This window comes from Porites lutea, chromosome 3 (genome assembly GCF_958299795.1).
Source record: "Porites lutea chromosome 3, jaPorLute2.1, whole genome shotgun sequence".
Lineage (NCBI taxonomy): Eukaryota > Metazoa > Cnidaria > Anthozoa > Scleractinia > Poritidae > Porites > Porites lutea.
In genome coordinates this window covers 6053567-6081499 of record NC_133203.1, presented here as the reverse complement: position 1 = coordinate 6081499, position 27933 = coordinate 6053567, and the positions used below count along the sequence as shown (strand labels likewise).

Here is a 27933-nt window from a genome sequence, read left to right as displayed (position 1 = left end):
TGTCTGCAACTAAGTTACTTGTTACCAGGTTATATCCTCAGTTCAATCACATTAAGTCGTTCTAACGTTTGAGTCTATTGATGAAATCCTAAAGTGTGACCATTTAAATGAAAGCTACTGAACAGTACTTTCCTGTGGTACTGTTTATTATGCTGTACACGGTGGTTCTAACTTCTGAGTCTGTGGGTGAAATCCCTAAGTGTGACCATTTAAGTGTATGCTACTGAGCTCTACTTCCCTGTAGTACTGTTTATTATGCTGTACAAGGTGTGGTTCTAACTTTTGAGTCTGTGGGTGAAATCCTTTAAATGAAAGCTACTGAGCAGTACTTTTCTGCAATGCTTTTTTTATGCTCTACAAGATGGTTCTGACTTTCGAGTGCTAAGAGAAAATCCTTGAGTGTAACCATTCATTTTAAAGCTACCGAACAGTACTTTCCTGTGGTACTGTAAGGTATATACTTTAACACAGAGTTAACCTAAAACAGCAATATCCTTGTGACATAGCCCCTTTAACAAACTGTCCTGTTTCCCAGGATCTCCTCTCCAATTGGTCTCATGAGATACCAACGTTTCTGTGGTGCCTTTACGTTTGTCTTTCGACCCCTTTCGCAGATGGTCTTTGTTATCACTTGTCTTGATATCTTGCCTGAGATTTACTCACCTCTCTAGCGTATGGCAAGTATAGTATATACAAGTCAACTCTTTGTTTTATGTTTCTGCTTTCAACTTCTGCCAGGTTCCTGAATTGCTGGGAATTTTGGACCTCAATGTAGAGAGCATTCTGGTTGGGATCATGTGCAGTGTTCTTGTACTACCGGTTAATCTGTTATGGATTTTCCTCTTCAGATACAGTAGGGTAAGTAGTCCTTTTGTCGCGTTAAGAAATAGATTACACTTAATGAAAGTGAACGTGATCTTCGCAGTAGAATAAACAACCTAAAGTAAGCGGTTGAAAAAGAACCTGAAAAATTTCATGCTTGACCGGGATTTCAACCCCGGCCTTTGCGATTACCGGACGCAACGTTCTATCCATTAATCAAGGCAAGTGGAGAGCAGGCCATTGCGAGTTCGTAATATACCCGATGGTGGAATAGACATGAATTGAAATATATGAATTCAATCATATTTTGAACTGCGGATGTAGCATGAAAATGAACATGATCTTCGCAGCAGAATGAAGAATCTAAGCGGTTGAAAGAGAAGCTAAAAAAATTAAGGCTTGACCGGGAATCAAACCCTGACCTTTGCGATGACCGGACGCAACTGATTACACAGAACATTGAACAGACGCCCAGCTATTGGCTAGTTCGAATTCACATCCAAGACTGGATCGGTGTTGTGGCTGGTTTGAAAGCAGGAGACACCCTGGATACAGTGTCAGTTATGCTTGTGAAAGTAGGCCACACCCCGGAGACGGCGATCATGCGTAGAAAAACAGTAAATACCCTAATATCGGTGATCAAGCGTCTGAGAACAGACCACTGCCTAGAGACGGTAATCATGCGTCTGGAAACAGGCTGCGCCATGGAGACGGTGATCATGCGTGAAAACAGGCCACACCCTGGAGACGGTGATCAAGCGTGTGAAAAGAAGGCCACGCAGTGTAGACAGTGATCATGCGTGTGAAAACAGGCCACACCCTGAAGACGGTGATCATGCGTGTGAAAAAAATGGCCACGCAGTGTAGACGGTGATCATGCGTGTGAAAACAGGCCACACCCTGAAGACGGTAATCACGCGTCTGGAAACAGGCTACGCCATGAAGGCGGTGATCATGTGTGTGAAAACAGGCCACACCCGGGAGACGGTGATCAAGCGTGTGAAAAAAAGGCCACGCCGTGTAGACGGTGATCATGCGTGTGAAAACAGGCCACGCCCTGAAGACGGTGATCATGCGTGTGAAAAAAATGGCCACGCAGTGTAGACGGTGATCATGCGTGTTGAAACAGGCCACACCCTGAAGACGGTAATCACGCGTCTGGAAACAGGCTACCCCATGAAGGCGGTGATCATGTGTGAAAACAGGCCACACCCGGGAGACGGTGATCAAGCGTATGAAAAAAAGGCCACGCCGTGTAGACGGTGATCATGCGTGTGAAAACGGGCCACACCCTGAAGAAGGTGATCATGCATGCGTGTGAAACGCCACGGAGAATTTGATCATGCGTGTGAAAACAGGCAACTCACTCGAAAACAATCACCAAAACAGTCCTGTAGTGAGCAACTCCCATACTAGGGTTCTGTCAAGGCGTTTTTACCGACCGGTTTATTTTTAGAGCAGTTCTTCCCGCGAAGCTGGAAACTTCCTCCGTCCATGGGCGCATTCGAGGGATAAGATCATGAATAAGGAGAACAAAACTTCATCAAAAGTCCAAAAATACCATTTTAAAATCTGTAGGTTTTGCTGACTGATTTGTGGGACTCGCGAGATATTTTAAATTCGCGCCAAACACTTTTTGAAAATAAACTGGCTAGTAAAACGCAGTGACACAAGTAAAGTTGCTTTCTACAGGTTACGGGCTCGTGATCCAGACTCAAGCACAACCTGGCACGCAATAGAAAAGCTAGCTTTGTGCTTGTAGCTGTTAGAAGATTTGTTTCTAATTGCGACGAGTTTGTCGCTTGGAGATGGAGTAATCTGTTGCTCTTTTGGGTTCACACGGATAATTCTGCATGTTTTATAATTCGTTTTTACTTCTTCAAAATTTGATCCTTTTTATTCATTTTAGCGGTCATTTAAACGCCGTGTGAAGGTTTATCCAATCAGCGAGCATCAGACAGAGATGTCTGAACTTCCTTCTTCATCAGGTATTTTGTGAGGGTTTGGGGTAACTGACCACCTACCCCTCCCCCAAGTCAACATTAGCACTTACTTCTCACTTAGGGAAAAATAGTGACTTAGGGGATGGTAGGTGATCAGTTAACCAGAAACCTCAATGATCCTCTGATTTGGGTATTTCTTTAGCCCTTTCACTTGTTGACCACGTTATCGCAAGATTATTTGTCGCTATAACGTTTCAATCTATGGAAAAAATCCTATGGTGTTACCATTCTAAAGAAACCTCTTCAGCAGTACTTTCACATGGTACTATTTATTGAGTATGTAGTTCTAACTTTTGAGTCAGTGGACCAAATCCTATGGTGTAACCATTCAAATGAAACCTCTTCAGCAGTACTTTCACATGGTACTATTTATTTAGTCTGTTGTTCAAACTTTTGAGTCTGTGAACCAAATCCTATGCTGTTACCATTCTAAAGAAACCTCTTCAGCAGTACCGTGTGAAATGAAACCTCTTTGGCAGAGCTTTTGCATGGTACTGTTCAGTTTATTTGTAGGGATTTTGGAACATATTGCTGTTTTGGGTCAATTCTGTCCTGAAGTTTTTACTTAGTGCCTTAACTCATACACGAAATGCTCCTGTAGCGTTATAAAGAAACAAGTTTCATTAGGGAGCACTGACCATATTAAGTTTTTTGGTGATTTTTGCAGTCACATCATTAAAACTGGATAAAATTGGCCTAGCTTTATCAAGTTTGAATCCATATCCATCCTTGCCATCCGCCGCAACAGACGCCAGAGAACAGATTCATTTCCTAAATATAGTCTTAAATAACAAAACTGAAGCATTATTTTTGGAATTCAATTGATACAAAAAACGTTTAAGCTTTAAAAAAGATAGCAAATAGCGTGACGTAACCCCTTCAAATAAACGTAGTGGGTAAAAACATTTTCAAATGGAACAGGGATCTTGGTTCATTCAGCTTTCCCTTCTTCTCGACAGTCGAGTGTAGAAAGGTTCCAGCTGAATTGAGAGCCAGCCTGGGGGAGCCTGGACCCTATATCAGCCCCAGGCTTACAGTAATAAAACAGTTTTCAGTTCATAGTGATTTTTTTCGAAGTTACCGTTGTCAAAAACTGTTGTACACTTTTCTTACTCACTTTTAGGTCAAAAAATTATATCTCTGTTACATTAGAAAGGCTTACTTTTACAATGAATTCGTCATTTTAAAACCGAGGAGGAAAAACTGAGCCGAGTTTACTTTCGCAAAGACGTCTAGTATTGTTACTTGGGACAGAGAAGAAAATTGGGCAATAGCTGACTGGCGCGTCCCCAGTTACGATCCCACAAACACTTGCGGGACGCATTTCGGCTCCAGTTCCTTTTTCGTTTCTAAAGTGGCGGATTGATGTACGAGTAAATCTTGATACAGAAATGTCCTCGTTTACTTGAAGCCTTTCTTCCTTGGTTTCAGTGCTGAGGCTCGATAAAATCTTCGCGCCAGATCTCTGTAATAGGGACTTTACTATCCACGACGCGCCGGCAGCGAAAACGTTGCTTCAAAAATGAATTGGCGTTCTTTTGGTCTTTATTGCGATTATTCCAACTCACATACTTTGTCAAAAGTAGGTGAACCCTCCCGGAGTTGAATTTCTTAGAACCATATTCAAGTTTTAGTTTACGTCCTCCTTGAAAAGTAAAATTAGGCATTTTCACATCGTAGTCGTGCAAAAACGGCAAAGAAATGTACAAATAAGTGAGATGCACGTGCAGAGTTGTTGTTTTGCCTACTAAACCTACTGTTGTTTTTGACGTTCTCGTTGCCGTCGCGTTGTGGGATCTTAAAGTCTCCAGTATTTACCGTTGCTCCCTTGTAATCGCTTTTACAGGTCTACTGCTCATGCCTGTATTTTAACTATCATAAATATCAATCACATTTTCAACTTCTCATTCTTTTTTTTTTCTCTCTCTTTTGTCCTTAGTGCTTGACCAGTCCTTAGAAACTGTTCTCTTCTTGAAGAACATTGGAGAGAGGCGGTGGCTTCAAACTTCACGAGGGATTGTAAGATTGTCCTTTAATTTTTGTTCTTAAATGATAAGAAAAATCTTTATCGGTGCTGTTCATGCAGAAATACGAACATTGTTCAGAACAATAGTGGGGGGGGGGGGGGGGGGTGGCGTGTTCATTGTAATGTGGAGTTCAAATAGGCTACTAAATAACGCAATTTTTGTCATTTCTAGCATTCACCAACTGGCCTTGGAGGTAAAAGGAAAAAGCAAAATAACCTGGTTTTAATCTATCCGTAGAAGAAGAAAAAACAAAACAGAATTTTACACATTAATAGATCCCCGAGTAGTAATAGGTGCTCATCAATAAGGGTAAAGGTTTGTTTGTAGTGGAAAGTGCACTTAGCTTATCCAGCTAGTTTACAGGCACTCCACTTCAAAAACCTACAAACAAATAATTAAATATAACATAACATGATAAAAAAACCTCAACTGTCAGGAGGTAACCAGTTTGCTATTTACTAGGATGGACGAGGGCTTGATTACGGAACGACCGAGAAAAAATCCAGCAATTGGCCAGAACGGGACACGAACCGACTCGGGCGGGGCCGCTGGATTGCGGGTTCGACGACGCGCTGACCACTCGGCCACGCCGCCTCATGCTCCCTCTCCCCAACCATCGTCTTCCCAGTCACCTTTTATCGGCCTTTATGGCGACATATTTGTTAAGTCCATGATACTGTGTGATAATAGTGAACTTACGCAACAGGACGTGAGAGAAAAGAAGACGGCAAACCTTGTGTGACAAGCGTGACAATAATTTTGTTGGAACAAAAGTTCCTTCAAACTTCACTTTCCTTTAAACAGATTTATTCGTTAATTACCAGAAAACATATCGTTAAGTGAAGATAACGACAAAATATGCGAGCAATAGCCCTGTCGCGTTTGTCACACACAAGCGTTTTGCTGTCCTCTTCTTTCTGCCGCCTTGTTACGTAAACTCACTAATGTCCCGCGATCACCTGCGATATAGCCGCCGGTAATGCCTGGGATACTGTTGCGATTTAAAAGAGGCCATGCTAGTCTTTAACGCCGGCATGCATGCGAAGTTAAGTCGATGTCAACTTGGCTGGCGTGCCAGCGGTGAGGACCATTCAAGTTTCTTGTTGCTGGCGTTGTATATTCTCATATTTTGGAACAGTATAGGCGAATCTCTGATGACGTTATTGTTAACATTTTTTGATCATGAGCGTACGAGTTGAAATAGTTAGTTAATTTGAGCAATTTGTGCAATTTTCCGCTCTTTGCAAGTAACAATTCAGGAAAAAGCAGTCATCGAAAGCTGAGAAATTGCTGGGGGAAAAAAAACGTTAATGGCTCGTACATTGTTTATAAAGTTTTGAGTTTTTTAAACTTTTCCGAAACTATCCGTATATCGGGTTCAAATTTTTACAGATAACTGAAATTGTTATGCTCTTTTGATATTGTGCTTTTGATAGCTTGATAAGAGAATGAAAGGCATAGGCTAATGAAGAAAAAAACACAAAGATTCGCCCATATATACCAGGCAGTTCCGGCGGCTATGTCGCAGGTAGATTGGCGGAAATATGAGAACCGGGCTTAACAACAGGTCTCTTGTTTCAGGATGCTGAGCTGTGCACTAAAGATTCCCTTCTCTGTCATCCCGGTGATTCCCTTAGGCGCCGTTCTACCACCGCCTTGGAGTCTTCCTCAGGTGCGTGTCATTGAAACTCATGACAAACGACGTAAAAAACTTATTACCAGAGGTCAATTTAATAAAGCTTTTACAAGTGTAATTTACAAGTATAGCCATTGTTTTCAGACTCTAAAACAATGGCTACACTTGTAAATTGAATGTGTAAAAGTTTCATCAAATTTAAGCCCATCCTTATGCGCCACTTCCACATTTCCCATCATGCACCTTATTTGCTCTCCAAAATTTTGCATAACCTTTGTCTTTCATTTCTGCTGGGTATTACAGCCGACCCAATAGAAATTGAAAACAATGCTTATGCAAAATTTGGGGGGCAAATGAAGTGCATTGTGGGAAATGTAGAAGTGGCGTATAGCGCACGTCACCACTTAATAAACGAGAGGGGAACTGGAGCCGAAATGTGTCCCGCTGGGATCTGGGATCTGGGATCTGGGATCGTTACTGGAAACACGAAGGTCAGCTATTGGTCGGTTTTCGTCCCTGGCTCTAGTAACAGTCCCAGAAGTCTTTGCGAAAAAATAACTCGGCCCAGTTTCCCTCTCAAGTGTCGAATAGAGAGTAAGGACCTCTTCGTTTTCCGCTTGCCAATGTAGGACATGTGATGTTATTCTTGAGACCTATTTTTTTCACTTTTGTCTCAGTCACGTGCATATGTGCACATAATTTATGAAAAGAAAAAGAACAAATTTATTTTAGGTATCACGTAACCTACATACATCCCACATCAAAACATAAAAGCAGAAGAGGTCTATTAATGTTTTGAGGTAGCGCCACATCATCCGACCGGCTTACGCGCTAGGAAATTAAGAGATAAAAAAGAAGTTGTGCCACCAGATTTATCAAAATCCAAACAGTGGGAAGTGCCGCCAAATTTAGTGAAAATTTAAAATAACCGCTCGAAAAGTTAAAGGAATGTTTAAGTAACACAGCAAATAGAAAAGGAAACATGGATGGACAAACTTAAAGAAGATTGAAACGGATTGTAATTGTGGTTTTTGAAAACTTGTGAGCCTAACAGTTTTTCAAAGTTCATTCGTGTTGTTTGTAACTATTGATATACTGATATGCTTGGGAGACATATTTTGTTTGACACCAAGCTGCTCACAGACCGTCCACAGGTAACTTCTCAAGTTTAAAGCGAGTTGGCACGCATAACTCGCATTGTCGACAAAAAGAACTAGACAGCTATGACAGAGCCCCTTTAACCCTAAGAGTGATCAGCATCAAATTTCTCCTTGTAATATCAATGCTTTGTAAAACAGAGTGGTCATTAGAATTACGGAACGTCTCCCCATTATTTCGGTAGGAAATGAATAGGGGCTAAAAATGAGAATTCAAAGTTTGATCTTAGGGTTTAAAGGGTAAAGATCTGAACAGTTTTTAAAACGTCATTTCTCTGATCCATTGGAAAATTGTGATCGGTTTGTTAAACGAATTCGTTTTCTGTAACAGATGGAATAAGCCTTGGCTACAACACAGGAAACGACAGCTTAAGCTCGAATCCACATTTGCCAATTACAAGCGCCGGCCTCACCGAGACGGTTGATTTCCTCGCTGCGCTGGCACCCACTAGAAAAAAGCTGTCCGTGGACTTGGAAAAACAAAGCGTCGTCAGCGTCTGCGTGTCAACAACAGCGTCGGAGGGCAGGGGACCGTACTATTCAAGGTTCAATCTGCCGCATGTCTGTAACTACGTAGCTTGGTTCGGGTGTCTGCTGACAGGCGGTATTGCTGGTTGGTTCACTATATGGTTTGGTCTAAGGTAAGTGAAGAACTTACACGATATTAGGGACTTTAAGAAAGCCGCTACGGCGACCTCTACAACGGCGGTCAAGGATGCGGAGTCCTGGAGAAAGTACGTCATCATAGCCAGACAAATTTCAACTTTAAGGAAGCGGCACCCAAACAGTGACAGCATGTTTTCTCCTGGCATTTGCTTTTGCTGTTAGTAAAACGTAGGGAAGACGTAATTACTGGAAAACCAGAAGCGTCAAATACTTTCTTCATAAAGAGAAAAACAATCTATGATAGGTTTTAAAACCAGTCCGTGATGGTAAAAAATAGGTCTTCACGTTCTAGGATTTGGCGCTACGGCGAAAGATCATTTCCACGCATGCGCACTGCGTCGTTTTTGGGCTTTTTTACTTCCGGCCGCCGTAGGTCCCTATTATCAACGGATCACTATTACGAAATTTGTCGCGAATTTTTCATTATTTACAAAATTGCGTTGGTAACGTTCAGTACGTCTCTTGGCCAAGTCAAGATGGCTTCAAGGATTTAAAATGCTATGAATTAAAATATCACGGCGTTAACAGACCCTTTGAAAACCTAAACGCACGAAAGAGCACATCAAGAAGGATTCTATCAGGTACTTTGTCGATAAATTCTGAGAATTATGGACTTGAGCCAAAATTTAAGCTGTATTCTTTTCAGTGCTTAGAATTCTCGATCGGTACAATAAACGTGCCGAAAACCCACAAATCCTCATTTGGACATAACGCTCGTGAAATTATTCCCTAATTTCACCCGTCACCATTTGATTGTACACGCTAATCTGTAAAGAATCCACACTAAGTTTTTGTCGAGAGTCTTATTTATTTTCTCCTTTTTCAATTTTCGACAACTTTTTAACCGATAGTGTCATAATACACAGTAGTTGATGAATTCATAGGAAGACCACCGCCCTGACGGCACTCTCTATTATCTCCAGTCTTCCTCTGTCGTAAAATGAAAAAGAACAGCACCCAATTTTGGCTACAAGAATTACTGAGCGTTTATATGCCCTAAGAGTATTACTGAGGATTTATTGTCCTTCAAAGTCCTGTTCTTGGTGGTAGATGATCCTTATTCTTGGTTTGCAACCACGTGACAAGGCGGCCATGTTGAGGGTCAATACAATAGAATTTTTTTTTCTCGAAGCATTTACATAAAAATAGAGTTTAGTTCAGAGAAGTTAAATGCTTTTGTTCTTGACCACCAACAATGCCGCTGTGACGTCACATGCAAACCAGCAATGTTTTTTCCCCCTCTTTCTTGCAGTTTTGGTCCGGACATGTCCATTCGATGGTTGCAGTCTCTGTGTTTCTCCCTGCTGGAGTCAATCCTTATTTCTCAACCGATCATGGTACTCTTATTTATTTTCTTGAATTTGTTTGCTTTATTCGATGGCGCTTTTTCTTCTGAGTGTTGAAAAAGCTAAGTCCCGATTACACGAGCAAGCGTCCTTGACAACGAAACATTTGCTTGTGTGTATGACAAAAAAATTGAACAAGTTTTATCTTCGCTATGGTTAATGTACCTTAAGAGAGAAAAAGCAATCCCGAAGTGAACTCGAAGTAAATGTAGGAAGCCAGTAACAAAAAGCGCGGGAAAAAGCGTGCGGATTGTTTTTGGACTTTACACTGATTGGTGAATAATATGGCGTGAGATTTGTGATCCAATCAAAAAGCGATCGCCGAATCACTTTTCTTACTGAAAACAGCTGTGTAGTTTCAATGCTTGATGATTCTTCAAGTTAAGTTTGATCTATTGATTAAAATTTGGATGGTTAAGCGTTAAAAACATGGGTAATCTACCGTTTAGGTCTTTCTCTACAATAGACGTTATTCACGATACCCGCCATCTTACACACGCTTAGGGACTAGTAGGATAAAATCAATGTCACGTGGTTTTTCGGGGGCGGGTGTGCAAACAATTGATAAAATCTGCCAATATGGGGAAACGCGGTCGAGGTTGTTTTTTCTAGACAACAAAAAAAAAAGAACTTTTAATCTTAAAGGCGATAATGAGAAATTATGGGTGGAAGTGTTCATTGCTACTTTTTTAAATGCAGTTACGACCGTAAATGTCCTCACAGCAAGCAATAATGACTCAAACTGTACATTTTGCAAGACCAAAATCGTCGTCTCGTTTTTGAGACAGAGAATAGGGACTTTAAGATCCAACGAAGCGACGGCAACGAGAACGTCGCTGAAAAAGTGAATTTGCGTTCTTTCAGTCTTTATCGCGCGATTACTTCTACCCACCTAGTTTGCCAAATGTAAGCGAACCCTCCTCAACTTGAATTCCAAGGGACCATATCCAAGTTCAGAAAGAGAAATATATTTCGTCGTTGGTTGTTTACGTTCTCCACAAAACGCAAAATTATGCATTTTCACGTCGTAGTCGTGCAAAAACGGAAAAGAAATGTACAAAAAATTGTGACGCATGTGCGAAGTTGTTGTTTTGCTTATTAAACCTATTGTTATTTAGACGTTCTCGTTGCCTTCGCGTCGGTGGATCTTGAAGACCCTAACGTTTTTTCGATCTTTGGCAGGTTTTGCTGTTTATTTTGTTAATGGCACGTCGGTTACAATTGAGAAAAGAGGAAGAATCAGATGAAGGCTTCGAGGATTTGTCAACATCCGCTCTGCACGAAATACACTATGGACACGTAAATGAAGGATTTAAGGACGAATCCAGCAGATCAGAAAACGATTTAGACCCAGTAAGTAATTGAAATATACTGCTGGAGATATTTAACAATTATTCCTTGAGCCCGAATGGGCTCTGAGTCAATAGCCCATGAGGCCGAAGCCGAATGGGCTATTGACTCAGATGCCATGAGGGCGAGAGGATTAATTGTTTTAGTAAAATCCAACTAGTTGGTAAAAAAAAATATCCAGGCAAAACAACTTTAGCCAGGTAAAGCTAGACTTTAATCCTTTTTTGCCGCCAAAAAGCCGGCGCTTTTCGCTTCTAGTGGGCTATAACATATAGCCTAGTAGTTGCTCAACCAATCAGAACGCAGCATTGATAATAGACCACTAGTTGGATTTTACTAAAAATTGTTAGATAATGTATGTGACCCTGTCTATTGCCTTTCGCAGCCGCGACAGAGGTTAACTTAAGCCTGGGACCACCATCTGCTATTATTGTGGCAGTTTTACACGTCTGGATGCCCAGTTTTGGTAGAAAACACAGAAGTTGGAAGTCTGACCGTAACCAACCCACGCTTCGTGAAGTCTTTCTTATGTAAAAATTGAAATATTAAGAATAGTATAGCCGGCTCTTCTAAAATATTAAAACGCTAAAAAGAAAAAACGAAAAATGTTTCTGTTTGTCCTAAAATTTAGTCCACCATTCTACTTAGCTGAAGATCTATGGCAAAATCATACTAAAAGTTTCAATAATTTTTTTTCCTAAAAAAAAGAAAACTTCAGCAACAATCTTCTTTGCTTAAGCAAGAATTTTGAAACTGCGCGCAATATTTAGTGTACTCGATATGACAGATCTCTGCATTCCTCGTAAGATGGTTGCACGCTTCTCTCTAGCAAGTTCCTTTACAGACAGAATGTAATTTGTGATTACACAGTATTATTATCGGGGGCTTGGCTGGCCCACGCGCCCATATATGAACATTGTTGTCTTGTGTGTACCGGTTGAGTAGTGGAGGCAAAATTAGCCGTTTGCAAACTGCTAATAGCTTTGCTCGATTTTTCTTTCCTTTCTATGTTAATTTTGTTGTTTGTCTTTAACGTTTCCATCTCAGCCTTGGCGATTGATATGTTCTTCCTAATTTTGCCGGCTTGTGCCTCATACTTTTCTTCTATGAGAGCCGTGCCTGTAACTAAACAAAAACTTAACTGTAAGATAAAAATTGGCTAGTATAACCCACTTTAAAACTGTGCGGGGTGGGAGGTTATTCCACAGCACCGCGCTTCTGTGGGGGTAGTTTAGCTCGAGTAAGAGCCCTTTAGCATCAACTTTTTCATGGGAAACCGCAAACCTGAGAATGTCAAGTGCCCACGGCCTTGTGGTCGCGTTTACAGTTTGCAGTTCACGTTTGAACGGTAGGAAGGGCTTCCAGCGTAATTGACTTACGCAAGGTTTTTCGCTACTAAAAATTGAACAGCCTCACGTTTAAAGGCACGAATTAGCTTTCTATATCCCCCTGCGATGTGCTAGTTAGATTTTTGAACTCGAATCAATGAATTATTCATGTTTTTTAGGCGATAAAAGTGTCGCGCTTCGACTTGACGAAGAACATCATAGCGGCACTGAACAAAAAACGCCTTACTAAAATTTTAAATCCCGGTAACGTGATACAACAAACGCGTTAATGCAAACTGCAGTTTTTGGTCTGCGGTTTCCCATGGACAACCCGATGCTCCTATAATTGAAGCTTGGTGGTAATGGGTTGATTTCAGCTCAGTTTTTACCCCAGGGCAGAGCATGTTACTTGTCTTACATGACTGATGATCATCCTCGTGTATTTTTCCTCTTTCTTTTAGGCGCTTGCAATTCGGAAAAGGTTGCGTTATCTCAAGTTTTTGAAGCCTCCTTCTGAGTCCAAGCTCTCGGAAGCAAGGGAAACTTGTATTCGGAAAAAAGCACTATGGAACTACACTGTGTAAGTTTGTGGAAATTTTGCATCGAAGTCGTTGGGTATTGACCAGTATTAGAGACCTTCAGATTCTAAAACGAGTACGAAATTTTCTTAATGCTCATTTTGGCGGGAAAACGTGGTAGCCGTCGTCATTCTACGAGTTTTAGGGCGAATGTCGTGGTGGCGGGAACAAGATATCAAATGTTAGAAGTCTTATCATTTTTGTAATCAGGAGAGCGTGTAACTTCCTTCACTACGGATACCAGTGCTAATTTTTCTAGTGAAAAATGGTAAAATGAAGCTTTCCGGGAAGTCTATATTTTGAGAATACGCGAAAAAACTTTAAGTCGAATCTCGTACTCGTTGTCGTCTTCGACCTCAAAGCTCAAGGTCTCTATTAACCTGTTCAAAATGCAACGTGCTCGCTCTTTAAATCTTGCTGAGGATATGGAACAGTTTGACATCTGCACAAAAAATACGTCAGCCATATGGCTGGGGTAAAGACGTCACAACGGACCTTCAAGTTCAAGAGTAACCCCTGCATAATATCGTATTAAAAACCCGTGTATTGTTACTAGTGTTTATTGCAATGCCACTAAAATGCGCGTAACTTGCTTTTGTAAAGTAATGCTCCTTTGCTAAAATTTTGTGTTTTAGAGAGCTGTTGGTTTTTATTTCGTTCCTGGTGGTCACGTCGTTGTTAGTAGCAAGTGTGACAAGTGCAGATATGTATCACCTGAATCAGTCTATCAAGAATATATTCCTAAGGTAGGATATGAACAGACTGTCAGTCAACTGCACAAACAGCCAATCAGAGTTCAAATACTCAGTCGGTTAGTCGGTCAGAGAAAACTCTCCTTCGCAGCCGTTTTTAGTGTCGTCATGCAACGCTCCTCCCCAGGGAGGAGGGGGGAGTTGGAAAGAGCGTTGCGTAGCCTGTGAGAAGGCTCACATGGGGGATAGCGGCTCCGCCTCCAAAAATGTTCCCCGAACTCGCGCAAGTGAGCCGGCTCGCAGGCTAAGCGTTGCGTGACAATGATAAAAAAAAGTGGATAGGAGAGTGACGGGTAAAATGTATACAAACATAGGAAAATGTACTTACAAAGCAAACACAAAGGAAAAGAAATAGGTTCTTTAGTAGTGAAGATTTCAAGAGGACTTTTTTCAGACTCTTTCAAAGACTGAAGCTTAATCATTCACCCTTCACTAAGATAGTTGTTCGTCCATCCAGTTTATATTGAGAAGAATAGTGATGACGTCACAAAAACTAAATTTGTGAAATTATGGGATAGATTGACATGTCCAAAAAGACCAGGATGAAAAATGTCCACTGGGTAAAAGTGATCCTGTTGGTGCCACTTCTTGAAAAGATATAAGCTGCGTTAACCTCCGATTAGTGTATTATAAATATTCAGTTTTATTATTTTTCTGTTGGTATTTTTATTCAACTTAAGGGAGCTAAATCGTTTGCATTTTGTCACCTAAAAAAGTTTAAAGATTTCTCGCTCTCAAGTTGATTTCATTGGCACGCACTTTAAACAATGTAAATAGATGAAACGATCGATAACAAATTTTTTTTACCGTGATATAAATATGAGTTGAAAATTTGCGCGAGTTCGATGTTTGTCTCACCCATGACTAACGTTACTTTATGGTTGAAAATTATGCCGCTTTATAACTCCTATACGAATTTTTGTGCCAGCTAAACAATATCCAAACACTATTCACAGTCCTTCGATATTAAAAAGACTGAACAAAACGCACTGTAAACGCACTACAGTAAAAACCCGCGTATAAGAACCTTGATTTTAAGAACCTGTTAGGTTAAGATTGTCTATTTTGACCCCTGTTACGTAAGAACCTGTTTTAGCGTACAATTTGGAAACAGGTCTTATTTTGAGAAATTCAGTACCATGTTTGGCCCAGCAGCAACACAGCACCATGTTTTAATGTTGTTTTTGTTCCGTTTAACTTGCATAGCTTTGTATTATCATCATAAATGGCTTTTACATGCTTGGATTAAAGGGATATTTGCAACATATTATGCATGCAATACCAAAAAAACAGAAATTAAAAAATTGGCCACAACCACCAATGTGTTGCATTAAATAGAAGAAAATATTGAATTGAAAAGCCAGTCTTCTTACATGGCGAAGTTGTCACATCCCTTTCTCAAAAAGAGTGGACGTCCATTTCTCAACATTACGATTCATCTGACATTCCTCGGCAACTGAGTTGTTCGCTTCAGTACAATAGCTTACAATCAGGTCTTCAGCCATAGTGTCGTCAATTATATAATATAGTATAATACTTTGCTCATAAATTGTGCTCATTAATGGAGAGGAGAAGTCGTTACGTCACGTTGCCATGGTAGCAAAATTTTTGGATGACAACAAACCAAAATGTCGCTTAAAAAGTGGATTCGCACTGTTTCAAACTTAATTTCATTTAATTTGTCAAATGTTAACGAAATTTTCTGGGTTTAATTCGAAAGGACCGTATCTAAGTTTAGAAAAAGAAAAAGAAACTTTTTGTGTTGTGCTCACCTACTCCATAAAGAGGGCGTATGAAATCAGGAAGTTTCATGTCGCAGTCGTGCAACAACGGCTAAGAAAGGTACAAAAAAGAGTGATGCACGTGCAAAGTTGTTTTTTACCAATGTAAACCTATCGCTTTTTTGCTGTTCGCCGTCGCCGTTCAAAAACTCCCTTTTGTTTTGATCTAAAATTTTTGCTACCATGGTAACGTGACGTCACACTTCTCCTCTCTGGTGATTATATACTTCATCACTAATTCTCTCTTTGAGTTCACGGAAGGGCCCGTTCCAAAACTGACGCTCACACTCATCTTTTAGTGTGGACCTTAACCGCGAACGGCGTGTGGGTTTGTATGCAACGTAAGCATATCCCTGATTCGGTTTTCCAGTGCCAACATATCATTAAATGACTTAAATACGAACCGTGACAAAACGTACAAAGTGACTCCTTTCGATGGTCAGTGATATGATCGAAGCGCTTCGAACAACGTGATTCGCAAAACCTTCAGGGTTTCCGGGTGGGGGCAGGGGCGTGGTAGAAAAAATATTCGTGCAAATGAAAATCGTATGAAACCAGTCGTGAGAACATCGTTTCTTGGCACCAGACCTCGTTTCTTCCCTTCCCCGGCTGTACATTTTCCTGCGGAGACGGACCGAAAACCGAAATAAGAACTGGGCTTGCCCCACAGGCAGCCCAGTAAATGCAACTATTGCCTACTCTGTACCGGGAAGCGACCTTAGCTTTCCTTAGGTTTGCAGCAAAACACTACTGTATTCGATAGCTTCGGCGGTTCTTGTTAGCTAGATGCAACTACATGTTTCATATTTCAAACTCTGCAGAGGAAAATTGATTAAAAGAAAACGCGAACCACACACTACGTCTGAAAAGCGACATAAAATCTATAAATTTGCGAATTACCAAAATATAATAGTGAGAAACAGTCCCGCCTTCGACTGGCATGTTTTTGCTCTCTCTAAAAACCCATCTTTGCGTTTGTGGTTTATGACGTGATGCGCATGACATGTACAGAAATCCGCTGGCAAGAGCCCTGATGATCACTTTGCAAGTTGTGAGAACATCGTTTGGATTTCATTTTGGAGAATGTGTCAACTTCCCCAGTAATTTCACAAATTTGACTTTTTTTTACGCCACACTTCTCTATGGAAACACCCTGTTGGTGTGCCATTCGATACATCGAAAAGTCTAAGAGCTAATCATTGGTTTATCTCTAATTTTTAGATCAGAAAATCCATGGACTGGACCTGCTAGCGTCAAAGATGCCTGGAAAGAGATTTCTGATGTGCTTAACGAGAACAAAGCTGCCTCAACAAACACACCATTTTCGGTAACATTTATTGTACTAATCTCCATACATTTCCTTGGAAAAAAAGTTGGAGAATTTTACAGTTAAGATCAAAAATTTCCCTTTTGATTATCATTTTATCGATTCTTATGACCTATGAAATACCTGAGAGATTAACTGTATTCTCCGTTTTCCTTTTCTTAGATTTTGCTGCCTGGCAGTCAAAGCCTCTTGTTTGGTCCAACCAAGATCACACAATACAAGTTCCCCTCAGTGAAGGTATGGTCTTTTGTCACGCAGTTCACGAGTATTTTAAAGAGCAATGGCAAAATAAAGCTAACACATTATCCATTTGTTGCAAAAGTAAAGCGTTCTAACCTATTGTATTTCTCATACAGAATTTGCAGTCTTTCAAAAAAAACATGTAGCAATATTTCTGAATAGCACCGTTTATGTCTTCAATCAGGTCTTCAGTCCCAAACCTTCTCGTAGCCTCTTTTCGCAGGACTCTATTCTCTCGATTTTTGACAATCGCGAAAATCGGATGAAATACTGACGAAGGGTCTGTTTGCATGAAGGTGGGGGACGGGTAAGTGAGGTAATCCGCTTAAGTTGGGTACGCGCCTGTCCATATAGTCTCTCATATGGTCACCCCACCTATCATGTAAACGTGATCAAATAACAATGAGAGATTAAACGCACAGGTGGGCTACCCAACCTGAGCGGGTTATTTCACCTACCTGGGTCCTCCACTTCCATGTAAACAGGCCCTTAATTACAACCATCCTAGCCTGTTCACAGACCTTCTATTTTATCTTCAAAGTCCGTCGAGCGCGCGTGATAAAAAATAAACCGCGGGGGATTTATTGACCGCCAGCGCAAAGTGGTAGCGGTTCGCTCGCTGTGGCGCACGCCGTCGTTTTCCAAAAGCGCGAAAAGAAAAATAAAACAACGTCTGTGTACAGGCTACAACCATCCTCGCATTTGAATTAAGACCCATTTTTGTTTCATCAGGTGTGTGAAAATAGGGCAATCAGTGTCAATCAGTCCGCGAACGTGAAAAGTAACACCACCGTTAAAGAAAACAACACAACTCTGTGTCACAACAAGTGTCACGCTGATGAAGGCGCTTGGATGAACCTGGAACTCAATCAGACTAGGTACGTTTGACACACAATCATGCAAAAAACCCAAGATTATTTTGACGTAGGAAGTGTGATAACCTATGCCGTTTTTAATTTTCCCCATACTTGCTTTTCATTGAGCTGCCTGTAGCCAAATTAAAAAAAGTCTCATCTATGTCGAAAAAAGGGCGGGACGGATCTCCCAGAAGGCTTTGCGTGTCCTATCCCCCCTGCAATGTGGTGGACTTCTGCAGGGAGGAGTCCCTCATTTTTGACCATGAATTTTTCATTCATTGAAAGCGGAAACATGCGTTTAAGAAACTTTTGTTTTTCGTCGTCCTTTGTAAAGCGTTAGATCTTTTTCAAAAGACTTCACTGATTTTCGAGAGCGTTTTTTGAAAACCTCAGGTTTCTATTGTCCTCCAGGTTTTCATCTTATTTTGAGGCCTTAAGATTCGAGGACGAGGTTTGACGTAAGGTTTTTCGCGTATATCATGGTAATCAGTTTTTCTCATCTGAAAAATTAGCAGTTTTTTTTTTATCGAAAGAGGTTAAGCCCTCTCCCGATCGCAAAATGATAAAACGTCTTATGTTTTATAATCAATTATTTACGTCACTATCACTAAAACTCGTAGTAGAATGAAGACGGCTATCACGTTTTCCGCCAAAATAACGCTGACTTAGCATGAGGAAATCTCGTTCTCGTAGTCGTCGTCCTCTTAGAATTTAAAGGTTTCATTTTCAGTGTGCATGAAATGAAGAAAAACACATTAAAAGTTGGGGTGGACGTCATAATTTGCAAAATTGTAAAAACCTTTGAATGCAGAGGTCAACTGAACGCGTAAATGAAACCGACTGGTTCTTTCTTGCCAGATCTGTAATGTAGAGATGCTAATGCTAGCGGTCACTTGAAGTTGGAAGTAAAACAAAGCTAAAAGGAAGGCTGGCAATACGACAAAAGGCAAATTTTAGGAGCCCTTATAGCATTCCCTATCAGTGTAGCTCTGGCCCTGAGGAAGGCTAATATGCGCTTAGCCGAAATAATCAGCCCTTTGCCGTATTGTAGTCTTTCATTCAGTTTTGTTTTACAAAATTGTAGCTTGCTGTTAACTGAATCCACTTTCTTCAGAAACGAATCTGTGCAGCAGCTGGAAGAGATTGCAAATTCACAATGGATAAATGAATGCACAAGGGAATTTACTGTAGAGTTTACTGTTTATACTCCGTTTTTACGAGCCATCAGGTAAGTCAACACTGAATAGGGTAGGAAAAAAGGCGGTGAGCAGTTGCGGCAATTAACTCGAAAGGACAGATTTCCAACATTAATGACGTGTTTCGTCGTTATGGCCTGTAGCTTTCCGTGACTTTATAGCTGCCAGTAATGGGTTAACTCAAACTCCAAAGAATGTTCCAGATTTCATTAGCAAACCTCAGTAGCAAATAAGCCACCGTCGGGTTGCTGGATTGATTATCGAAGAGATAAATATAATAATTGGTTGATAGACTGACTGACCGACTGACAGACTGACTAAAAGACTGACTGACTGACTGACTGACTGACTGACTGGCTGGCTGATTGACTGACTGACTGACTGACTGACTGACTGACTGACTGACTGACTGACTGACTAACTGACTGATTGACTGACTGTTTGACTGGCTGACTGACTGGCTGACTGACGGACTGACTGGCTGGCTGACGGACTGACTGACTGGCTGACTGACTAACTGACTGATTGACTGACTGTTTGACTGGCTGACTGACGGACTGACTGGTTGGCTGACTGACTGACTGACTGGCTGACGGACTGACAGACTGACTTAAGCATTACGGGGCTTTGTTTTTAACGTAATTTGACTTCTGTAATTCGTAATCGAAAGATTTAACGAAACTTTGAAAATTTCATAATTTACAAGGATTTGTACGAAAAACCACTCACACGTGACTGGGCGGCAAGAGTTGTTTTCCCACACAAATCCTTCCAATTTTCGACGGCCGTTGCGATCGCTACTTTAGAGATATACGGCTGAAAATTTATAGGTTGTCAACATTTCGTCTGGTCTTTCAGTTCCTGCAAAAATTATTTTTCCAAAAAGAATTGTTTTCGTGTTTACAGAAAGTTGATCACGTGACCAACTATTGCAAAAGGCCTATTGATTGATTGTTTGATTGAGATAGTAAATTATGAAGTAAGTGATCCACCGATGACTTGTTTCGCTGACTGTTTATCTTTTACTTTTCCATAGTGCTGCTACTCTCTCAGTTAAGGCGTCTAACGCCAAGAAACCAGGATGCCATTTGAAATTGAACACCTTCCCAGCGTTTTTCAAGTCCCCTGATTATGGCTACTTTGTGAGGATTTTAAAGGTCTGTGAACTATTGTTTGCTTGGCACCTACGCCTCCCCTAACCCACGGTTAACACTGACTTCGTTCTTACTTAAAGGCAAAATGTTGAGGTAGGGAAGGGGTTAGCTTGGATCTGTGTTCTAGACCAGGAAACTGCCCACCTACCCCTCCCCTAACCCAAAGGCAGAACTGTTGGGTTACGGAAGGGGTAGCTTGGATCAGTGTACTAGTCAAGGAAACTGCCCACCTACCGCTCCCCTAACCCAAAGTTAACACTAACTTCGTTCTTACTTAAAGGCAAAATGTTGGTTTTGGGAGGGGGTAGCTTGGATCAATGTACTAGTAGAGGAAACTGCCTACCTACCCCTCCCGTAATCCAAAGGCAAAATGTTGTGTTAGGGAGGGGGTAGCTTGGATCAGTGTACAAGGAAACTGCCTTACCAACCAGACACCATCCTCGTCCCCAGGACTTTACCCTCAGAAAATTGGAGGGACGGGAAAAGTGCTTGGACCTGGTTGACCAGAAACCTTTGCATTTATGCTGAGTGCTTTACACAAAACATCAACGACATGAAAGCAGTTAAACTTTTAACATTAAGATCCAAATTGAAATTCTCACTTGTTGCCCAAATCAATTGCCTAAACAAGTAATAGGGAGAAGTTGATAAAACATCACGGAAATTCATCTTGTACGATCATTTTTGTAATGTCGGGAATCGGTAACACCGACGAAAGAACTCAGAATTGGTTGAATTTAAACAGTTTAATCTCGCTCGCTCACACCCTTATCCTGGTTGCCTTTCGGATTCCAAAGACATGCATTCTTTCTAAACTATATCAAATGTCCGATTATTCAAATTTCAAAACTAATCCTAGGTAAAACTGTCAAGACCGGAAGGTAATTAAGTTACAAACATGTAACGCAAGTCACGACAGTAATTTGCATGACCACTCTGTTGCACAAAGTATTGAATATCACAAGGAGAAATATGTTGCTCATCACTCTTAAGACTTAAGGGGTTTAAAGCGTGTCTTATGGTAAAGGCTCTCCCGACTAATATATTTGCTGTATTTATTTGTTTCAGTTGGTGTTTGTTCTTATCCTCCTTTACCTTCTCCAACACGAGTTTTTTCTGGCCTTGAAAATGTCCACAAAGTACTTCACTGATGTCTGGTGCTTATTTCAGGTATCAGTTCAGTTCAGTTCATTGTTTTACGCTATTAGTATTATACCTTATATGGCTGAAGATGATGTTTGAAACATCGAAACATGTTCCACAAACTTAAAACTGTGGCTGTGTTTTGAATAATTTTGCCATAATAGTAAAAAAGATAAGAAAATCTAAATATTTAAAAAGCTAATGGGGAGGAAGCCCAGCAGTGATATTACAAGGAGAAATTTGACGCTCGTCACTCTTAGGGCTTAAAAGGTTAAGTAAGGTGATGCATGGTAGACTCCGTGGATGCAAACTCTTGTTATTTTACTGGGAAGAACATGGGAGCTTTACAAAATCCCGTCCCGGCTTACCCTTGATTCCCCGAGGGGAGGCAGATGATTGGACGTTGGGGACCTCCCCAATAGTATCCATGTTCCCGTGTAACTAGCCCACCCGACCTATCCATAATCAGAGTCAACATACTAGACGAGGTAGTGCACTGATGGATTCACCATCTTTTTTACATTCTGCCATTTTCTCGGGCGCCGATTGGTCGAGAGCTATGGTTCCACTTGAGTTTTAAACATTTTGAAGTCATTTCTATGGTCATTAAGAGAATACCGTTGACCGTAGACAATTGTTATGTATTTGTTAAATGTCCTCTCCGATTGCTCTCCAGCTTTTAACAGTTGTCCTGGGCAGTGTGTGCGTCGTTATGTTTATCCACTGGTCAGTGTGTTTGTATGCACTGCTGAGAGAGGTTGAAACAACAAGTCAAACCAAAATGTTTCACTATGCTACGCTGGTGTTCTTCAGCCAGGTAAATGCGACACTTCTAGGTCCACCATTAAGCCATTTCCAAGTTGTGCCAAGCCTTTGTTTCAAGGCGAGGCTAAGTGCAAAGCCATCGATCTGAAAACGATTTTTGATTCTCATGCAGATAAAACTCATTTTCACAAGAAAAGTTTCGCACTAAGCTTCGTTTTGAAAGTGAGAGAATTTGGAACTCGGAAATGGCCTAATAACAAAATCAAGTTAAGGGGGCTGGCAGCGCTTTGTTCCACTTCTTTTTTTGATTAATCAATATCACTACTCATCTACAGTTATCCGTATAGCAATAACATGGAACAAATGCCCAGTTATTAATGAAAAGTCATCATGGTAATTTTCGACATTACAAGTTATCTTGACCACGAAATAAGCACCCTTAATTTTAGTCCAGTGAATCCCATTTTTATCCTCCAATTGTAATCGTGTCCAGATTCAACTTTTCATCACCCATATTTTTCACATGAATAATACATGAATTGTGCAGTTCCAGAAAATAGCCATACCCTCCCCACGGAGGGCAACGGAAATTCTGCGGGGAGGGGCGGGGATCCAAAAGGTGGCAATTTCCGATGGGGTGGGATGGCTTTTCGAGGTCTTTTTCCGGCGGCTTCGAGTAAGGTTGGTTGTTTTTTTTGTTGTTTTTGTTGTTGTTTTTTCAACTAACAGCTGTCCTCTTGGCCAAAATATCAGATATTTTACTGTTAACTGGTGTTTCAAAACAAGAATTCTTGTTTTCATTGTTGATCCGTTAATTACGGTTGGCTGAATGCTTTTTAACGGCTTCCGGGATTGTTTTTTTTTTAAATACATTTGCCATCGGCTCATGAAGGAACCTCCGGATATCTAGCGATTGTTTTATTTCACTATTGTGGTATTCACCGTCAGTAGTATGGTCGTGATGTAAGCCTTCTTCTAAAACACGTTTAAACTGAGAGGAATTCACTCTGTTTTTAGTTTGAATGTAACTGGTTCTTTTAAGATTGCATCATCCGTGCTAATGTAAGGTATTCCCTCCATGGTTCCCCGGCAGTGTGTAACCGTTAATCATTAGCTACGAAAGACCTCTTCAAGGCAAAATGGAGTTTTTTCTCACATTATCGCAAAAACCATGACATTTCTCGTTTATAATAGTATAAAGCAACAGCATTTCTGACCGGAATACTCTTTTCAGGGAGTGCCCAACTAAGGTGGAAAGATCACGGAATTTCCGAGGGGCAGGGGGGTGGGGGGTCTAAAGAAAAAGTGCTTTCCGTCGTGGGTATGGATATTTTCTGGAAAAACGTACCTTTTCTTGACAGTTAGTTTAATGATTATTTATTGTTCTTTGTTACAGGCTACTCTTCAAACTTTGTATTCCCTTATCCTATTCTTTCTTGTTGTTCGTGGTGTGTATATGTTGAGGCCGTTTCGATTCTTCTGGCGGGTGAGCAGAATTATGACCTCTGCTGATCATTCTTTGCTGGCTTGTATGGTGAGTTTCCACACAACATAACACATTAATCACCGTAAACATCACCCTGCCAGCAGACTCTTTCTTTTGCTTGCTCGATCCTGACGTGCTCGAGAAAGACTCTGCTTGAAACGAGTAAAACCTTTGTGGAGCATGGGCTGCATGTTGCTAGGATACACTTTCGAACCCAGGCCTAATGGCCCTGTGCTTAGTATATACAGCAGGCTCAGTTGTAACCTTCGGTTTATCAAGAAGCATTCGAAAAACCGGTTTGACAAGAGAAAACAGGATTGACTAGTCCAGAAGTTCGGACTGCGGTGATTTCAAGGCTCTTCTCGCAGGGTGCATGAACAGCATCACAATAGACCGTGTTCACGATGCCCGCCATCTTTGCACGCGCTTAAGGACTGATGGGATAAAATCGATGTCTCGTGGTTTCTCAGGGGGCAAACAAGTGATAAATTCTTCCAATACAAGAAATTGCAGTCGAGTTTGTTTATTCTTGACAACAGAAAATGAACAACTTTCTATATTAAAGACGATAATGGCGAATTATGGGTGAAAGTGATCAGTAGTGACCGTAGATGTCCTCACAGTAAGCAATAATGACGTAAATTTTGTTGAAACTAAAATCGTGCATTTTGCGTGGCCATTAAATCGTTGTTTCGTTTTGAGAGAATAAACAAAGTCGACCGCGATTTTAGTTTTACAAGCTTTTCTGGACACAGGCCTGCCCAGAGGGAATAGGCACGAACGGGACTCATAGGTCCCATGCAAGGTGCCATCCCTACCCAATCCTACAACCCGTTAAGGTTGGCCACACCACCGGGGTCTACGTCTCCTACTCTTTTCGAACAGTAGTGTGGGTTCTTTTACGTCCCACAAGAACAGATCAGTGAAGGTGCTGTGAGACGGGACCTACGGTTTTTCGTCCTTATCCGAGAAGACTAGAAAGTCTAACCATTTGCAGATGTACATGTCATTAAAAAGGCAGCACTTTCTTCTCAGTTATTTAAAGACCCTAAGTGTTGGTCCGGCCGGGGTTTGAACCCGCGACCTCCCGCTCAGCAGACCTGCGCTCTCCCAACTGAGCTAACCAGGCGGCGGTAGATTTCTCGTATTGGCAAATTTTATCTTTTGTTTGCCCCCTGAAATACCACGTGACATTGCTTTTATCCCATCACTCCTTAAGCGTGTGCGAAGATGGCGGATATCGTGAATAAGGTCTATTACGTACTGCTCCCCAGCATACAGAGGAATGGTCACACCTTAGAATTTCTGCTCCACAAACTAAAACGAATTTTACCACCCTGTAAAGCATAATAAACAGTACCACATGTAAGTAGTGCTCAGAAGCTTTCATTTGAATAGTCACGCACCACAGGAAAGTACTTCTAGTTTAAGTTGTGTTTAGTTGTTGTTGTTTTAGCTCTTGCTTCGGACCTTTCATTCACTTCTCTTGATTCAACGGATGTAAACCAAATCGCTTATTCTTATTTTGCTAATTTTTGCAAAGTGCCAAATTTGTGCAAAGGGCTAAAAAAACAGTTTTCTGTGAATGTCTTTTTAGGTTCTGATTCTCATTTGCGTAATGGCGTTTAGTCATCTGGGACATTTGTTATTTGGCCCCCTGCACTCAGCCTTCAAGTCGTTTGGAGAGACGTTCTTACTGGTCAGCAATTTCTTCAGGCTGAATGGCGTGTCTCGATACCAGGACCCCGCGCTTGAGGGCGATTCCGTTTTGATGTCGTTCTACTTTGCCTTGTTCCTGGTTGGATTCTATGTTGTAATGAGAGGAACGGTAGGTTAAGTATAGAAGATAAGTGCTTCCTTACTGATTTAAAAATTTATTTTTTTATACTACTGCATGAGAATTTCTACAATTTAATTGGCTTAGAGTAGTGGTATTTCAGCTTCATTTGAAATAGCTACATGTGAAAATTACAAACCTTTTGTGGATAGTAGTATAAAAAAAATAATAGCATAATTTGTATGTGACATTTGGCATAAATACCACTCGTGATATTTCAAAATTGTCTCAAATTTCACTCGCCTAACGGCTCGTGAAACTACGTATAACGATTTCGAAATATCACTCGTGGTATTTATGCCAAGTATCTCTACTTATACTACTACATGAGAAATTTCTGCAATTTGATTGGCTTAGAGCAGTGGTATTTCAGCTTAATTTGAAATACCTACATGCGAAAATTACAAACCTTTTGTGGGTTGTAGTATAAACAAATAATACTATACTAAATAATACTAAATACTAAATTATACTAAGTTACATTATATTTTTGTACGTGACATTATTCAAAGTAGTTGCTTCTTCTTCGGAGGAAAAAGTACTCGACTTCTCTGGGCAATGTAGCCGACGCATTTCGTCGGTCGTCGGTGCTTATTGAAACCCCTGGCCGACACTAATCTTTAGACCTCATTCTCGTTTGGTGTCAAGTTTATCCCCCACTTAGGCCTCGTTCATAGGAAGAAAACCTGCATTATACGTTTCTATTTTTTTTTTATTAACTTCGCCAAACAATAAGATAAATGACACTACAAAAAAAGTGTACATATATTCACACGAGTACAGGCGGGGACACCGCCCCAGCGAGCGCCAATTACTGCGGGCCCAAGACACAGATCGCTAAAAAATGTATAAACTCGATACTATCTAAAGACAACAGGTGTTTTTCCGTCCTAAATTATGGGCAGCGTTACAGGTCAAGCATATAGATTTGAAAGAGCGAGGGTCATCAGGTATGTAGGATGCGACAAAAGCTTGTTTGTATCAGGTATAGTGCAAACATAGCCTAAGAGTCACGGTTACAGCCAACGGTTAACGTCAGATTCGAAAAGAATTTCTCAAGGTAGATTATGAGCAGATAAAAGCGTAATATATGGTTAAAACGGGCGTGAAACTACTGTTTATGTTTAAGTATTTCCAGAAGCATATATGCTCCTGGTATTTGACAGGTAAAGGGAAAACCTGTTTACTTATTATTTGACGAAAGGCCTAGTTGTAGTATGTTTTTTCATAGAAACTGGGCTGTTACAGATTTATAATTTCTTCTCAGATCCTCTTTTTTTGTTGCGAAAGTTATAATTTGGAATATTTCCTCTTAGCTTTGTTTTTTAGTTATTTTTATTTATGTTACAGACGGCTGCCGTTTTTGTAAGTGGATTGCCACACCTCAAAAAGCGAAGAAAGAATCTCTTATCCGATGTTTTGGAGGACTTCATTCGAGCGAAGTATGTACACTGCATTTTGCCTTAAAAAATGGCCAACGTTTCGCCACGCCACTACTGGTTTCCTCACTTCTGAGAAACGAGCGCAGAAATTCCATACTGATGACGTGTCACTACCCAGTCTGGGTAGTCCTTCTGTTTGGTCGTGCTGCGTGGAAAATTTGCTTCAACCAATAAAAAGCACTACCCAGATCTGGGTAGTCACGCCTCATAAGTAGGGAATTTCTGCTCTTTTTTTCAGACGATTTTTACCACAGGGCGGCCAAATGCCCCTTAAAGAGATTATTGCGCTTAATATTAGCTTACTAGTAATTGCCGAAGGTTACGGAGTGCCGCTGACAACATTAGAATGTAAAAACGCTTTACTCCAAGGCTGTGCTTACTGCTCTGCATAAGTTTCACGTGATAGATGGCCAAAACACGCGTGATCAGATTGCGTTCAGTACATTCCATTTATTCACCAAACGAAGCCTGCTGCATATGTGCCGTGCATGCGTAAATAGCAACCTGTATATTAGGATTTCAGGCTTCTCTTGTCGCCCGCAGTAATCGCTGAGTTTTCCGAGTACTAATGATCAATGAAACTAAACAGTTGGAGCCGGCTGCTCACGAGGTCAGTCGCAAGAATAACATCAGTAGTCCAGTTTCCTTACCTTAGGTCGAAGCTAACCGTGTATAAATGAGTCTTCAGTACTTCTATTCAGCGGCCGCGACGAATTCGAGACTGGACTTTCGTAATATGAACTTCAAATGTTCGCTTCTAATGACCACATCCTGGTGAATTTTGCTGTTTAACGGTATGAATGAATCCAGTGCCTTGTGGCTGCAACTGTGATAGTAATTTGTCATTCCTGGAATAAACCCCCGACAGGTTCAAGTTGCTGGAGGACAGTATCCGCCAAAAAATAAGTCGAGATTCCACATCAGATGACCAAATTAACGATGAGGGCAGTGATGAAGATGATGATGAATTCGAACTAGAAGGACTTGAGGAGGACTCCGCTATGTTCCCTTCGGTAATTTATGATTTTAAAAAAACGTAA

General features: G+C 40.9%; 1 protein-coding gene across 1 annotated transcript in view; it reads left to right on the top strand.

Moving 5' to 3' along the window:
- Positions 1-27933, top strand: part of LOC140931486 (polycystin-1-related protein-like) — a 97878-nt gene that overhangs the window by 66203 nt on the left and 3742 nt on the right. Inside the window, exons 36-55 of the mRNA XM_073381296.1 lie at positions 739-858; positions 2732-2810; positions 4765-4844; positions 6434-6524; positions 7977-8286; positions 9564-9648; positions 10840-11010; positions 12797-12915; positions 13549-13659; positions 16668-16773; positions 16936-17010; positions 17746-17891; positions 18985-19098; positions 20103-20223; positions 21289-21390; positions 22040-22180; positions 23525-23662; positions 25212-25442; positions 26802-26893; positions 27762-27906. Coding sequence (XP_073237397.1) covers positions 739-858; positions 2732-2810; positions 4765-4844; positions 6434-6524; positions 7977-8286; positions 9564-9648; positions 10840-11010; positions 12797-12915; positions 13549-13659; positions 16668-16773; positions 16936-17010; positions 17746-17891; positions 18985-19098; positions 20103-20223; positions 21289-21390; positions 22040-22180; positions 23525-23662; positions 25212-25442; positions 26802-26893; positions 27762-27906 — 2577 coding nt within the window. The remainder of the gene's footprint in view (positions 1-738; positions 859-2731; positions 2811-4764; positions 4845-6433; positions 6525-7976; positions 8287-9563; positions 9649-10839; positions 11011-12796; positions 12916-13548; positions 13660-16667; positions 16774-16935; positions 17011-17745; positions 17892-18984; positions 19099-20102; positions 20224-21288; positions 21391-22039; positions 22181-23524; positions 23663-25211; positions 25443-26801; positions 26894-27761; positions 27907-27933) is intronic.